Consider the following 14,351-nt stretch of genomic DNA (forward strand, 5'->3'; position numbering starts at 1 on the left):
TTTAACAAAAACTGCGTAGTGCAGGGACACAATGGATCTCAAAATACCAACAGCGACCTTGCGCTCCTTTGGCAACATTGTATCGGAGTTTTGCGGTCGCGTTATTGTTAATGTACTTATTTATTTTGCATATATTAATATAATATTTTTATAAATATATACTGTTAGTCTCTGATGAAATCTTGCTGAATATTATTGTTTTAAATTATTTCTTTTCATTCATCTGTATCTGGATATGAGCCAGTGTATTCACTCAACACTAGTCTTACTAAAAGGTCGACGTTTGTGTCCTCTCAGATTCATTCAAGACACCAGACTTTGTAACGAAAGCACGTCATTCGCGCCAAAGGATTGTAATTAATAATTTCTAAAAGTACTGGCTTGTAAAAGGTTATGTAACTTGAGAAAAAATAAAGGCAAAACCAAGGGAGTAAATAAATTTCCTGAGATAACTGTAGATTTGCATTTCGTTTGAAAGTCGTCTAACAATCCCTGCGGCTCTAATTAGCGTCTCTAAGACTAGTGCTTCCGCTATGCCTAGTGCTTCTAGGTCGCCTCGCAGCACTGTCTGCTCGACCACTATCAAATACGTAATCTAAACTGATACAGACAGGGGAGCTTCTCTACTTGAACAGTATTTACAAATAAAAATTCAATATAATTCATTTATAAATGTAAAATAACCAAATCTACCGACGCGACGGTGCCTAAACCATGACGAACACGCCATCATCCCCTAGTATTCCATCGTTTGATTACATTTTAGGAAGAAACATAAGATTAATTAGTAGTTTTATACGACCTTTGATTATGTAAATGAATGTTTTAAAATGAACAGAGATAAATGGCGTTTTAAATACCGTCCGCGGCCGCGGCGAAGCGTAGGTGAAGCTATTAATTATAGTTCGCTTCCGCGGCCCTGTGTATTGTACCGCGAGCCAGCCTAACAGCAAATAGGTTTAGACTAGTGTTTAAAATGTACATGTTTTTACAGTAATTTTTCTCTTTAAATATAGCGTTAGTTCGATTCTACAATAATTAAGTTGTATAGGGTATGATTGTCAGTTAGACAAACAAATATCTGTTTTCAAACTGTCTTTTACCAATAAAATCAAGTCTTGTTTCACTAGTTTTGGTTATCCCAATTGAAATAGGCAAAAAAAATATCAAACAGTATACAGAAAGGGAGCTTGATACTTAAAATATGCAATTACGTGTTAATGAGCTTTAATTAAAAATATTCATAAGATGTTTACTTTCACGTAAGCAATTTGCAGCCATTTGAGCTTGTTAGTGGCACCCGGTGGGCAATCTCTTACAAATATATTCATAAATTGCTCGCTCGTAGTGCACTGAAGTGTACACTTGCTCTGCGACGGTAATTAACCTTACAAGTGTGTACACTTCTCGACGTTTTGTGATACTAAACATTTTTATTAGGAAAATATATCACACTTTCGGTTCCGCGCGGAATAAAAAAAATAGTTGCCTGTGTTCTTTCAGACTATGTTCTATATGTATGCCAAATTGCATCGAGATCTGTTCAGCCGTTCTGGAGATACCTTGAAACAAACATACATCCAACCATCTTGTGCTCAGTAAGAAGTTAGATAGTAAGATAGGCCATACTAATATTCGAATTTAACTTTATATAATGCAAGACTTCTTTACTTTAATGGACATTATTCACAAAAGTGTCATTAATCTTTGTGTGTAATTATTGTCTTTTGTATCCATTGTCTATTCTTCTTTCATTTATTATATAATTGTACAAAATCCTGTATCATCTCTATAGTTAGTTTACTCTGTGCCAACAGATGAGTAACAGATCTGTGCAATATTCCATTGTCCGCTTATTGTTAGCGGTGGATATCATTTGCAGCAGTCGCCGTCTTGTTTCCGCGATTGTTACGCCAATACTGTTTGTATTGTATTGTGAGCTATGGAAGATGCATCTAAAACAACTTATTGTCGACAATCCTTCTCCGATATATTGGTCTAATGATCATTCATAGTTCATTTAATACGTTCAATGCCAACGACTCGCGCGAAGAGTTCAGTTTCATACGAAAAATCGTGACATTGAATGTGTTAGTCTGTTCTTGAACAAGAAAACTTGTTCTTATAGTCACTCTTTTCTCGTTCTATTCGCATTTTAGAATTAAAGCCAAGTTGATTGTTTAGATTCTAGACTATTTTCCTAGACCATTAATAGTAGACCAGAAGCACACTTAACATTCTGTAACCGCTATTAAACAGTAGGCCAATAAATCCGCTAAGTACAGACCACGTGAAAGTTCCATTTACCGTATTTTAAAATGGCCGGAGGCAACTGTAATTGTGATGAATGAACTTCTCCCGGCAACGTATTTAACAGATGGTGTTCCCCGCGCCCGTCCGCTTCCCGCCCCCTCCCGTCCTCTGCAACGGAGGCCAGCACATTCAATGCACAAGATTCCTACGAGAACTTGACATCCAGAGAGCGCAATTAAATGCTTAAATAGCTATAAACTGTGGCAGAAAATGAGGTTTACTGTAGCTCCAAGTTTTCGATTTAAGGGCTTGTTAATGTTTTCTAACGTCTGCGCGCTACAAGCCTAGTTTCTTATTAACGCAACTGAATTTCTAATAATTTCCTTACTTCAATTTATTAGCTATAAGTATTAAAATCAGTAATAATTTCTCGCCGGCACTCGCGAATGAAATATCGAGCAGTTGTTTGGACAATTATCTACGCTATAAAATATAAACGCGCGTCCCTACGTCTCCATTAGCGGGCACGCCCCCGCAATGCGCAGGCGCCGACCCGGTAGAAATAATGAGTGGCCGATGCCGAGCCCGCGCAATCATAATCATAAAGCGACGTTCACCAACGAGCACGGCCGATATTGTAACGAGACAATTAAGGTACGCGTTCATCGACCCGCGCCGGACGCACCGCACGCACGGATTAAACAAATTTGCTTTGCCTTTCGATGCGGACGGCGCGGATGATGGACGCAGCGCTATCTAAATCCATAAAGATCAAACTAAAAGCCGTTGCGGGCGATGCGACCGGTTCTTGTACAAGAAAACAATCTATAGAGCTAAATTAACAAGCAAAATTCACAAAAACTTTTGACTGTATTTTTTGCTTATTTTCGTTTATCTTAACTACTTAACGTTACTAATAGTTATAACGTTGAATATAGTATATGCTATATTTTATTGTCGATTTTTCGGAAACAGGAGAAGTATGTAGGTGCCATTAATTTTATTTAGAATCAAAGTGGTCCTAATGCGTTTCCTTTTTATATCTCGGGAGTCTCGGATTAGCTGCTTATTTGGTTTTAAATTTTAATACTTTTTACGTTACAATATGAACACGACCTTTAGGTTATCGTCGCACAATCAACTTGAACTGTATAAATATTATTAACTTTAATAGCTGTAAGCGAGGACTTTGTCATTTTTATATCGCTCCGACGGCGACCGCCGGCCGTTTAGTATTTACACGTGTTATTTATTTGTTTATCTACAGCTTGCTATTTTATAGCTTACACTGGTGTTGTAACTTTACGATATGATTCGTAATTGTTGTAGTTTTTTTTGTAATGTTGAAATATTGGTTAATTTTAATTCTTAAAGTTAGTTTTCGACATTAAAATTTTACAATTTTATAGCAGCAAGTAAATCTATAATTGGAATCAGTGCATATTGCATTATCCAAAGGTCGTTTTAGCGAAGTCTAAGTCACGGATTTATTGCTCAAGTTATAAGATATTGCACTGCAATAACTGTCTTTTTCATGAATTAAATTGATGTAAAAAACAATGTTAACGTATTATTTGTTGTCTAAAAATGATTATAATTAAATATCTTACTAATATCATAAATGCGAACATTTGTATGGTTGGATGTTTGTAAGAAGGTATCTCCAGAATGGCTGCAATGGATCTTGATGAAATTTAGCACAGATATAGAACATAGTCTGGAAGAACACGTTGGCTACTAATTATTTTTACCAATGTTTTATTGTAAATAGTCTGTCTTATATCAAAGGGAACTGGCAATAACTATATTACAAGTTAACAGTTGGGTGTTAACAAGCGATCCTATTGTGATTTATAGTTCGCGCTAATATGAGCGTTCGGTTACATAAATAAACCGCGGTAGGAATTAAGCAATCAAATTGAAGTTATGATATCGTCTTGTACAATTAATTTGAATCTCTGTAATTTTATTACCCGACTGTTGTAGGGTAATGCTTCGACTTCATGTAGCCTTAACCGCAGGGCCAATTGTGATTTGTGTGGATGGCAATGTCTCCCTAAACTTGTCTGGAGAGTCATTTCTCATAGACCTACAAATTATTCATATAAAATTAAAGTGTAAATAAAACTTAATTTATTTTACAGAACTATAAACAAATATTTTTTCTCCGAGTTCTTTTATATCAAAAACCCTCTATAGTAGGAATCAGATCCATCTATTGAACGCTTGGCAATGAAATGAGAACAATTGTAAACAACATAAGCGTGGTATCTCTTCCAAGAACACAGTAGTGTCTGAAGCTCAACAAAAACTCATTAGGTTTGTCGTAACAAAGTGGTAGAGGGTTGTAATTCATGTGTATTTGACGTCCGCACAATGCGACCGCTCGCTTCTCTCATTTAAAACTTGATTGCAATGCGTTCTGCACCCCCTTTGCCTTGCCCATTGTTCTTGTATGAGTACATGGAATACAGGCTAACCAACAAATAGAGACTGCATACTTAAACAATTTTGTTTATTCTTTTATGTAATGAAGTTCCATTCGAAGATAAAGTTTCTACGTGTAATAACACAAGTCTAGTCAAGTAAAACTCTTTAGTATAGTGGTACGTCTGTGCATTCGTAAGAGTGATCGCTTGCCCTGTGCACATTCGTACTGTGGAGGAAGCAAAAGCAACGAGTCTACAAATGGCCGCCGCAAGGGTCCGACGGCTGCCCGCCGTGATTTTATGACTTCCGTCGCGCTGCACCAAATGATATAATTCCCTTCACATTCAACCTCGTTGCAATCCTTTAATGCTCTCAAATGATTCCTACTTGAAACACAACCCTTGATGATATCTTTCAATTTTAATGGTATGTAGTAGGAGTAGCGTTGGTGAGTTGAGAAAATATCGTGTGGTGAGTGTATGGTTGATCGATGAGGCGAAAGGGTCGCGTCACCGCTGCATCGCCGAGCGATCTTTAGTATCGATAACCATCGTCGATGTATCGATTAATCGTCCCCGCGCTTGTGCAACCCGCTAATGACTCGTGACCAAAGATCGATTCCGATAATCAATCAGGGCAGACGTTGGTCAATAACTTAGTTTCGAAATTACCACCTTCAGAGTTTTTCCAGTCACCTATTTGGATGTCGTCGCTCTCACTGAATACGTAAATGGCTTCATCTCATTAATCTGCTGCGCGCGCCGCCGTGCGTTATCATTATAGTCGGGTTTTCTCTTAATTTGCGTACATTGATTCCACTTAAACACTATATTTGTAAATGATGATGAATTAATATTACCAACTCTTATTTCTTAACAGACAAAGTTGTATACTTTTGTTGTATGATGTGTTCTTTAAGAATACAGTATTTAATTACAAGCTACGTATGAATTTTTAATTAATGTTCTTTAAAAAATGTCACAGATTTTTTTTGGCTTTACTCATGACACAATGCATTAATTATTAAATAATCACAATGAACCTTAAATATATTAATATCTCCATATATTAGTATACATATAAGTATGTTCCAAAAGTTTGTATCGATAGACAAGTGTTTGTTTGCTCAAAATGGTCCAAATAAAAAATAGATTGAGTTGTATATGTTGTCGATGTCGATGGGAACGACCGCGGGCGGGGCCAAGGCCGCGCCATCGGTCACGGTGTGGCGCAATCAGAGTTGCGTCATCGCCTGCGATCGTCTCTTACCAACACGTGCTTCTTACGCATACCTTCCCAAATTCACAAAGCTTTCACCTTGTTTAATATTATAAGCTAACCCTTGGTTTCTGAAATCAAAATTTGTACGGAACAAATCGTCATTCCTGTCATTATCTTTGACAAAACAGAGATAACAACGTTTTATTTGAGGGGTTTTGGTATCAGAAACCCACAGTTAATCTATCAATACATTGAGCTTTAACTTTTATTGATTGTTACTTGAGTTGTGAGTTCCGAGAAAGGCACAAAGTAACACTTAGATAAACGGCAAGTAATAACTTATTTTCGTTTAAAATGTTAGAAAAAAGCATCTCTTTATCTGTATAATTTGCATATTATTCGTAATATGAATCATTGTGTTGATGAATGAGTGTGGTTAGTGGTCAGTCCACCCCTTCCTGCGCGATAATTGTGAAGAATGATCATTTCATGAGACGCGCCCCGACGCTCGCAAATTCATAAAGCGCTCGTAAATACTCATTGCGGCCGCAATTGCAACAGTATGCTGATTTAGGGAACCTTCAATTACATACCACATGCACAAAACGTTTTGAATTTGCATCGTCTGGTATATTGAATTACCAAAGGAAACTGGTCAATTTGTTCTCTGCTAATCTGTCTGTGGGGTAAAGTTTGGTTGCCTGTATAGTTAAATTAAAAAAAAATAACGAAACAAAGATGTAAAATTTCTCTTAAAGTCTTAACTCTCTGAACTCCTCCAGTTAGACGTATAAAATAAACCTTTGATGATTAGGAATTGCTATTTACATTCTAATTCTACGTAAAACCTTAATGAAGTTGATGACGTTGTCAGTTTGAATGCAAAATATTTGTAATTACGTGATATAGGAGTACTACAAAAGCGCCGCGTGATCTCGACTCATTGATGGAGAGGAAGCGGCTTTGGATTTGCGTACATCTCCATTTCAAACGACGCGTCCGGAACAAATCGTGAACGCTAATGCGATAGTAAATAAGAGAATTAGCGATTGAGCATCGTTTACTTAGAACTTATGGACATAGCTATGCTGCATGCTCTGATTTTTGTCCATTGTACGACGACACGTGTCTTTAATAAACCCCAAAAAAAGTCTCAGTCCATCCCTGAGAAAAAAAGGTTGAAAAAAAAAACTTTTTGAGCAGCTGTCGGGCAGGTGGTTGAATTTGGACGGTAACCTTGTACAGACATAAGGAGCAGGTGCGTAGCTTAAGCAGGGATTGGCTCACCTCGCAGATTGCACCTCGCTCGCCCTAATTGGACGGCCGGATGAACATGCCGGATGAACTCTCATTAAATCACCTTAAAATATTGTCAACTTTATTTATGTTGCAAGATGAATGATACCGTTGTCAAAGTAAATCATTTACATTCATATTTATGTGTCGTTACGAGATGTATAATGAAAATTTAACGTTTCCTATACATCATGTTGACTTCTTTATTTAACTTGATCGTCATTGATCCTTTTTCCTTTTCTCAGCTATGTATCGTATCATATAGAAATAGAGTAGGATATTATAAATGCGAATGTTTAGATGTATGGATGGTTGAATGCTTGTATGATTGAAGGAATCACCGGAACGGCTCAACGGATCTCGCTGAAATTTGGCAGAGATGTAGGACACAATCTGGAAGAACACGTAAACTTATTAAGTTTTTTTCCGTCGAAGAGTCGCGGGCGACTTCTAGTATTCTATAAAACAAATGATTTCTCCAGTTGCCAGGCGTTTTATATATGTCGCAGTATTAAGTGACTTAGTGTCTCATCACCTGCAATACGCTGACCTATTTACCTTCAACAAGTAGGGCACGATGTCAACGGCTATTGATCCACCCCTGCCTTGGCCCGCCATGCCCTCTATCGACCTTTCGCCGCCGACGCCCTTCGTACTAATTTGATACGATACTTCCTATTGAATTTGTTATATATTTATGTATGATATTAAATTAAAAATTAACTTCATCACATTGCGTTCTTTAAATTGTACTGCTGTAAATTCCTTTTTTAGTTTTGTGTTCTTGTCTTTAATTTAATATTCCAAGAATGTTATTAAAGTGACTCTTTACATTATGATATGGAACCGCACTTTATCTTTTGTAATAAAAATATATAAAATACCCGAACAAAACATTTGAGAATGTTTTTCAAGTGAATTTTATCAATACGTTCGGCAAACATCATAAAATTTACATGTCTAATGTATAATAATGAACACAATTAACCTCGAACCCAATTTAGCGTCGTAAATTGGTCCCGAAATACACCGCAGGAAGCGTTTCTTTAAACACGCGCCGTATGACTTTTGTATTTTAGAGTACATCTCGAATTTCAGTCTCGTTTCTCAGGAAAGTGCATCGAACCTGTATACTGCAACACTGCAGCTCGCAGCGGGTTACCTCCGCTAGTATTAATGTGAGTAGTCGGATAATAATTCCCCTCACGCGGTCGCCGAACAACACTTCGCCGACGGTGGTAATTTACCATGACGCTTTTTGCACTGCGGGACGCGAACACCACGCTCTATTTAAAAGTCAAATTTTGGGACGTAATGTTTTATGCATTTGAGTGACGTCATCAGTCTAAGATTACATATACATTGTCAAAAGACATCAGTTTCTATGAATATACTGTAACAAAGACTGTGTGACCTCTTGTTCGTTCATATTTGTTTGGTATTGTCACGTGTTTTTCTCAATTATTTATCGTTTATTCGGCACTTTTTGCGTGGGAAATAAAAAAAGGATTATATTACTTTTATTATCTTGTATATAATTAGCTGCAGAAACCTTTTAGTCTATTAGTATTTTCATACGTCTAGTTTTAAATCATAGCACAGACGATGACAGGCGTAGAGGGCGCCGGCGCGGCTCGGCGCCAGGATTTATCCGCTCACAACCCTGCACGCCGCTCGGAATGTTAACTACCCTGTCACACTAATCTCCTTAAATAACGCTCATCCTTATGAGATAGTTAACGCTACGAATAGATTAACATTTAACTATTAAAGCTAATTTAAACTCTCCATAGATACTCTTGAACGAAAGTTTGGTGTTCAAATTAATGTAATGTTGTGTTGGATGTTGGACGATTTAAGGAACCGACAAACATTTATATAGTAGTGTTTCGTAAAATTTTAGTCACATAGAAATTAAATTATTCAAACTTTTGTGAGACATTATAATAAACTGATATAAAAACGGCTAAACAGTCACGTGTATTCGTCCGGTGGCGGCACCGAATAGTTTCGAGCCCATCGGGGGCCCTTTATCAGGGTGAGCTGAGCGACGGGCCGAGTCCGCGAAATAATACCAGTACCACACCCTGATGAAGGGCCCCCGATGGGCACCAAACTAGTCGGTGCCGCCACCGGCCGAATACACGTGACCGTTTAGCCGTTTTTATATAAGTTTATTATAATACATAGAAATTCCTCTAGTTTTTGAAAAAGCTTGACTTTTGCATTTTTGTATAGGAACTTTCTTCTAGGATTCTATCAGAATTAAACTTTGGAATAGCTTATTTTAGAGGTACAAATATTAAGAAATTGTTCTTTAGTCCAGAGTCCTGAATGTCCCTGCAGTAGGACGTCAGTCGGACGCTTTTCCAACACATATCAGTCGAGCGACTAATTATCATGAGTGACGCCCTCTAGCGGCGCACAGTCTTTATGAAAGACATTTCGTTCCCCCACTGACAGCTTAATGAGATGGCCTAATCACAACTCTCTGCATATTAGTTGGCCTGTGGAAGTGCCGTTTGATAAATCAGACTTACTGTAAAACTGTCTACTATTTACAGTCTACGGCAGGGACAGTGAATCTTTATTTAACATCGTGTCATTGAATACTTTTGAGTTTATGTTATGATGACTGGAACATTCCGTACCGTAGGGTCACTTGTGTCATCCTATATAATACCTACTAGTCATAGTGCTTAATTTACACTTTTTTCTTAGTGTTAATTTTGTTATCAGTGACGTGTCAAAAATATTGTGTATCATTGGTTCGCCATCTCTGGTCTGCCGTAACAGTAATTTTAAAATCGCCACTGTATTGTATTTAACGTTTTTAACGTTCATTTTAATTAGATCATAATAATTTACTTCTCAGAGACATTGAGTGTGATTTAATTGAGGATACTATAAATGTAGATTCGCAATTAAAATATTATTGTGACACAGTTTAATTGCAGTCATAAAGCAACTAACATAATGGTCGTACCGTTAACTTAGATCTACTAATGGAATAGAATGTGCAAATTAATTTACATATTTATTATGTTTTATATCTAGAGATGTGTACATCATGTTCCTCTTACTCTATGCAATATCAATATGTTTGTTATTTTATTATAGAGGCAAGTTCGCGTCAGTGCGCAAGATTCGTCACCGCGTGACCGGGGAGGAGTTCGCGGCCAAGTTCATCCGCAAGCGTCGGCGCGCGGCGGACTCAACGCGAGAGATTCACCACGAGGTGGCCGTGCTCGCGCTCTGCGGCGGCTGCGACCGCGTCGTAAGGCTGCACGAGGTATGTTACTTGCGAGCTTTTGCATTTGTAAAGATACTAAAAGCAAGTGTAGCAAGTTTGAATTCTGAACCATATGCACGTGCTAATCTTATTGAATTATACAAGACTGCTTAAGTGAGTTAATTGAGCCTAAATATGTAAAAATAGTAAAATATTATGGAAGACCATAACATCATATTTAAATGTTGCTAATGTGGCGTTGCAGGTGTACGAGACACGATCGGAGGTAGCAATTGTGCTGTCGCTATGCGCGGGCGGTGAGCTGCAACACGTACTGGACGCAGCGGAACGGCTGGCGGAGGCAGGCGCGCGGCGGGCGCTGCGGCACGCCCTCGAAGGACTGGCGCATCTGCATGCACGCCGCGTCGCACACCTCGACCTCAAGCCGCAGAACCTGTTGCTCAGTGCCGGCAATGAGGATCTCGTTATCTGCGATTTCGGCATCAGTCGTGCAATACAGCCCGGCGCCCACGTGCGCGAGATACTCGGCACCAGGGACTACGTCGGTCAGTACACACATTCCCACCTGGTCACTGTCACACCAACATGACATGACATTTTAACCTTTTTACTGCTTACATACATATATTCCATATTCTTTACGTCATAGATATCTGCCTCGAATAACGTGCAAATAAATTAAAAGTTCTCACACTTTGTTACTTTCTCCTTTTAATTTTTAAAGCAGTTACGCGTAAATAATACAGTACATAAGTGTTCAATAACACGTGTGAGTGACGCGCGCCCGCCAGAGCTGCACGTTCTACTCTGAATAACATTTACATCACCGCTTCACTTTGCTATACTTCACCATTGTAAACTTACTTTTCCATAGAAATATGGTACACTGATGTTTGATGAATAATTCAAGACGTTATGTAATATATTTGTACGATATCTTCTATAGACGTAGAAACTTTTAATCGCCTTTTTTGTTTTCGTATGAAGTCTTCTTTTTTATATTTAATCTTTAAAATATAAAATTTCTTAAACGGCCTAATCTAAGGGTTTTGTATATCACGGGAACATGGCAGTGGTCTTTAGGTTTGTATTTATTTCCTGGATTTTTTGCATCTTAAAATACATAACCAAAGTAATAATAATATCGTAAATTACTACATTATGTATGATAAGTTCAGTAGTCAGTGTATATGTATTGTGTACATAGCGCCGGAGATCCTGTCGTACGAGCCGTTGTCGCTGGCAGCGGACGTGTGGTCTGTGGGAGTGCTGGCGTACGTGTTGCTGAGCGGGTACTCGCCCTTCGCCGGCGACACCAAGCAGGAGACGTACCTCAACATCGCGCAGTGCCAGCTCTCCTTCCCGCCGGAACTCTTCCGCGGCGTCTCGCACCGCGCCATACAATTCATAAGGGAGACTCTCGTCCTAGATCCTAAGTGAGGCTTGTCTACTTACTTCTGTATTTAAGTTATAAGAAAACTATAATTGCCACAATTTACTAAAATTTGAATTGTCCCGTGCACTTTGTAATCGTTTTTTTTTTCACCAATTCCATGGGTAACGAATTTAATGGTATATTTTCTGTCAACGTTTCCAGGGGTCGTCTTACAGTGGAAGAGTGCCTGGAGCACCCCTGGTTGAAAGACGAAGCCAGCCTTCCGCTCGCCATCGAGGGCGTCGGATATTCGGCGACGCTCGCCAGCGACGCGGAGTCCGATGATGACACACACAGTGTTAACGGCGTCAACGGCCACAACGGTGTCAATGGTGTCAACGGTGTTAATGGTATCAACGGCGTAAACAGTATAAACGGAGTAAACGGAATCAACGCAGTGAACGGTGTAAATGGAGTCAACGGAGTGACGAATGTCAACGGAGTCAACGGGATCAACGGCCACAACGTCACGAACGGATGCAACGGCACTAACGGCGTACACGACGACAAAGGTAACTTGCAGAATGCAGTTCTGATTGTCATTTCTCATTCAAATTAAATAATTTTAATAATTCTCTATGGATGATTGATAAATATAGCGGTGTGTAATATTGCAGAGGAGTCCGAGTGCGAGGAGCGAGACAAGCGGCAGAAGCATGCGCACGCGCGCGACATCTCCCCGCCCTTCCCTGACGCGCCCTCCACGCCCAAGGTACGACACGCCACGCCCACTTTTTTCTCCTCCTATAGAAATTTGCTTATTACCAATATTAAGGATTTTTATTTACTTTTATTATTTCTCTCTATCTCAGGTATCACGGAAATCGCGAGCGTCCCCGCCCTCGGTACTAGCGCTGTGCAAGAAGTTCCAGCCTGACTACGAGAAGCCGGCGACGCTGGCGCACGCGCACGCGCACACACACGAGCGCGCGGGCGGCGAGTGCGCGTGCGCGGGGGCGGGCTGCCTGCGTGTGCGCGCGCGTCCGCCGCCTGACCGCGCCGTGCTCTGCTAGCGTCGCCTCGCCGCGCTGCTCTGCTGCCGCGTCTGACTGACTCTGCGCTCCTGGTAGTGCGCCTCCAGATACACATCAACTCTCACCGCACTCGACATGTACACATCTGGACTTGGGTTTACATTCCTGGTGAATGTAACACAGAAGATAGGTGACCGACGTCACGTATAAGATGCTAAGTTATCACAAAGCGTAAAGTTCTCATCTTATATGGTCATGTTTAGAATTAGTAATTGGGTTAGCGAGATCTATAAATGTATACCTTACCTATCTAGGTATTCGTTTTATTTTCGTATGTGTAACAGCTGTTTTAAGGAAAAATGACATGTAGGATAACGGCCTCCTTGAATCAATGAAAGTAACCAAGTCCAGAGAGTGAAACGCGAGTTTGTCGGTGTTCGTGATGTGAGGGAGGCATGAGGTGGCAGCGGCAGTGTGTGTGCGGCGAGCAGTGCGCGTGTGTGCAGTGAGGGACTGCTCTAGTGACAAGTGCAAGACAAGACTAGTGACGTTGTGAAGTGAGCGCGCCCGGCTGCGAGCCGAGGCCGAGCAGCGGCTCGCCTTAGCGTTTACTCTGTATATATATTTTACGCGGTAGACTCCCGATTACGCGAACCTCAATGTGAAGTACCGCCGCTCGCCGCGCAAACGTATCGGATGTTATGCCCCGGAATATTGGGCAAGTTATTATACAATAATCTAAAGTATTTTGCGCTTAGAATCATTGTGAATGAATTTTTGAGGAGTTTTGTAATGTTGCAAGGTTAATTATTTATAAATATAAAGTAATTTTATTATATTTACAAGTATTGATTCGATGAGCGGAGCGGTGTCTCGTTTGCGTAAATCGCGAGTCTACGGACCGGTACAAAAGCATAATTGTAAGCGAGCGTTCGCAGGCTTGTAAATGTAGCGTAGGCCAGGCCGAGCGCAGCGCAGTGTAAATAACGCGACGGGAACGCTATTTATTGATGGTCGCGAGACGCTCGGCGCTCTCCTACCTAATGTTGTTGATGCGCCGCGGCGTGCGAGCGTGTGCGTGACGTCACCGGCCCCGCCCACTGCGGCGTGACGTCACGCACGGTGCTCGGACGCGGCGACGCGTTTGCCCAAACGTTGGGACCAAAATTTGTGTAGACGTCGGACATCGCATGTCGGCGTCCTGTTGTCGTGCTTTATGTACAATGTCAAATTTTATCACTATAAGTGACCGCTTCGGTACGTTACGATAGTTAGGGAAATTTGTTAAGGGAAGCGAGTGTAGCGCTCCGGTACTCGGAGACGGGTTGTCGTGGCCTCGGCCGGAGCGCGACAGTTCTGTTGACGTCTTGTCCATACTTAAATCGAGTTCCCATGTTACTGTGTATAATTATGTTTCTCTTACCGTATAGTTTCACTGTAGGATTTCAGTTTTAACAATTTCTAATATTGAAGAATTTGATGATTTATT

General features: G+C 40.2%; 1 protein-coding gene across 1 annotated transcript; it reads left to right on the forward strand.

Annotated features, from left to right (window-relative positions):
• Positions 1–9,831: 9,831 nt before the first annotated feature.
• Drak (Death-associated protein kinase related) lies at positions 9,832–12,901 on the forward strand. The gene is made up of 7 exons (XM_013324904.1): positions 9,832–9,857; positions 10,321–10,492; positions 10,698–10,998; positions 11,661–11,889; positions 12,051–12,400; positions 12,506–12,600; positions 12,701–12,901. The coding sequence occupies exons 1-7, from the start codon at positions 9,832–9,834 to the stop codon at positions 12,899–12,901; spliced, it is 1,374 nt and encodes a 457-aa protein (XP_013180358.1).
• The last annotated feature ends 1,450 nt before the right edge of the window (positions 12,902–14,351 follow it).

The sequence above is a fragment of the Papilio xuthus genome, unplaced genomic scaffold (genome assembly GCF_000836235.2).
Source record: "Papilio xuthus unplaced genomic scaffold, Pxut_1.1 DF824888.1, whole genome shotgun sequence".
Lineage (NCBI taxonomy): Eukaryota > Metazoa > Arthropoda > Insecta > Lepidoptera > Papilionidae > Papilio > Papilio xuthus.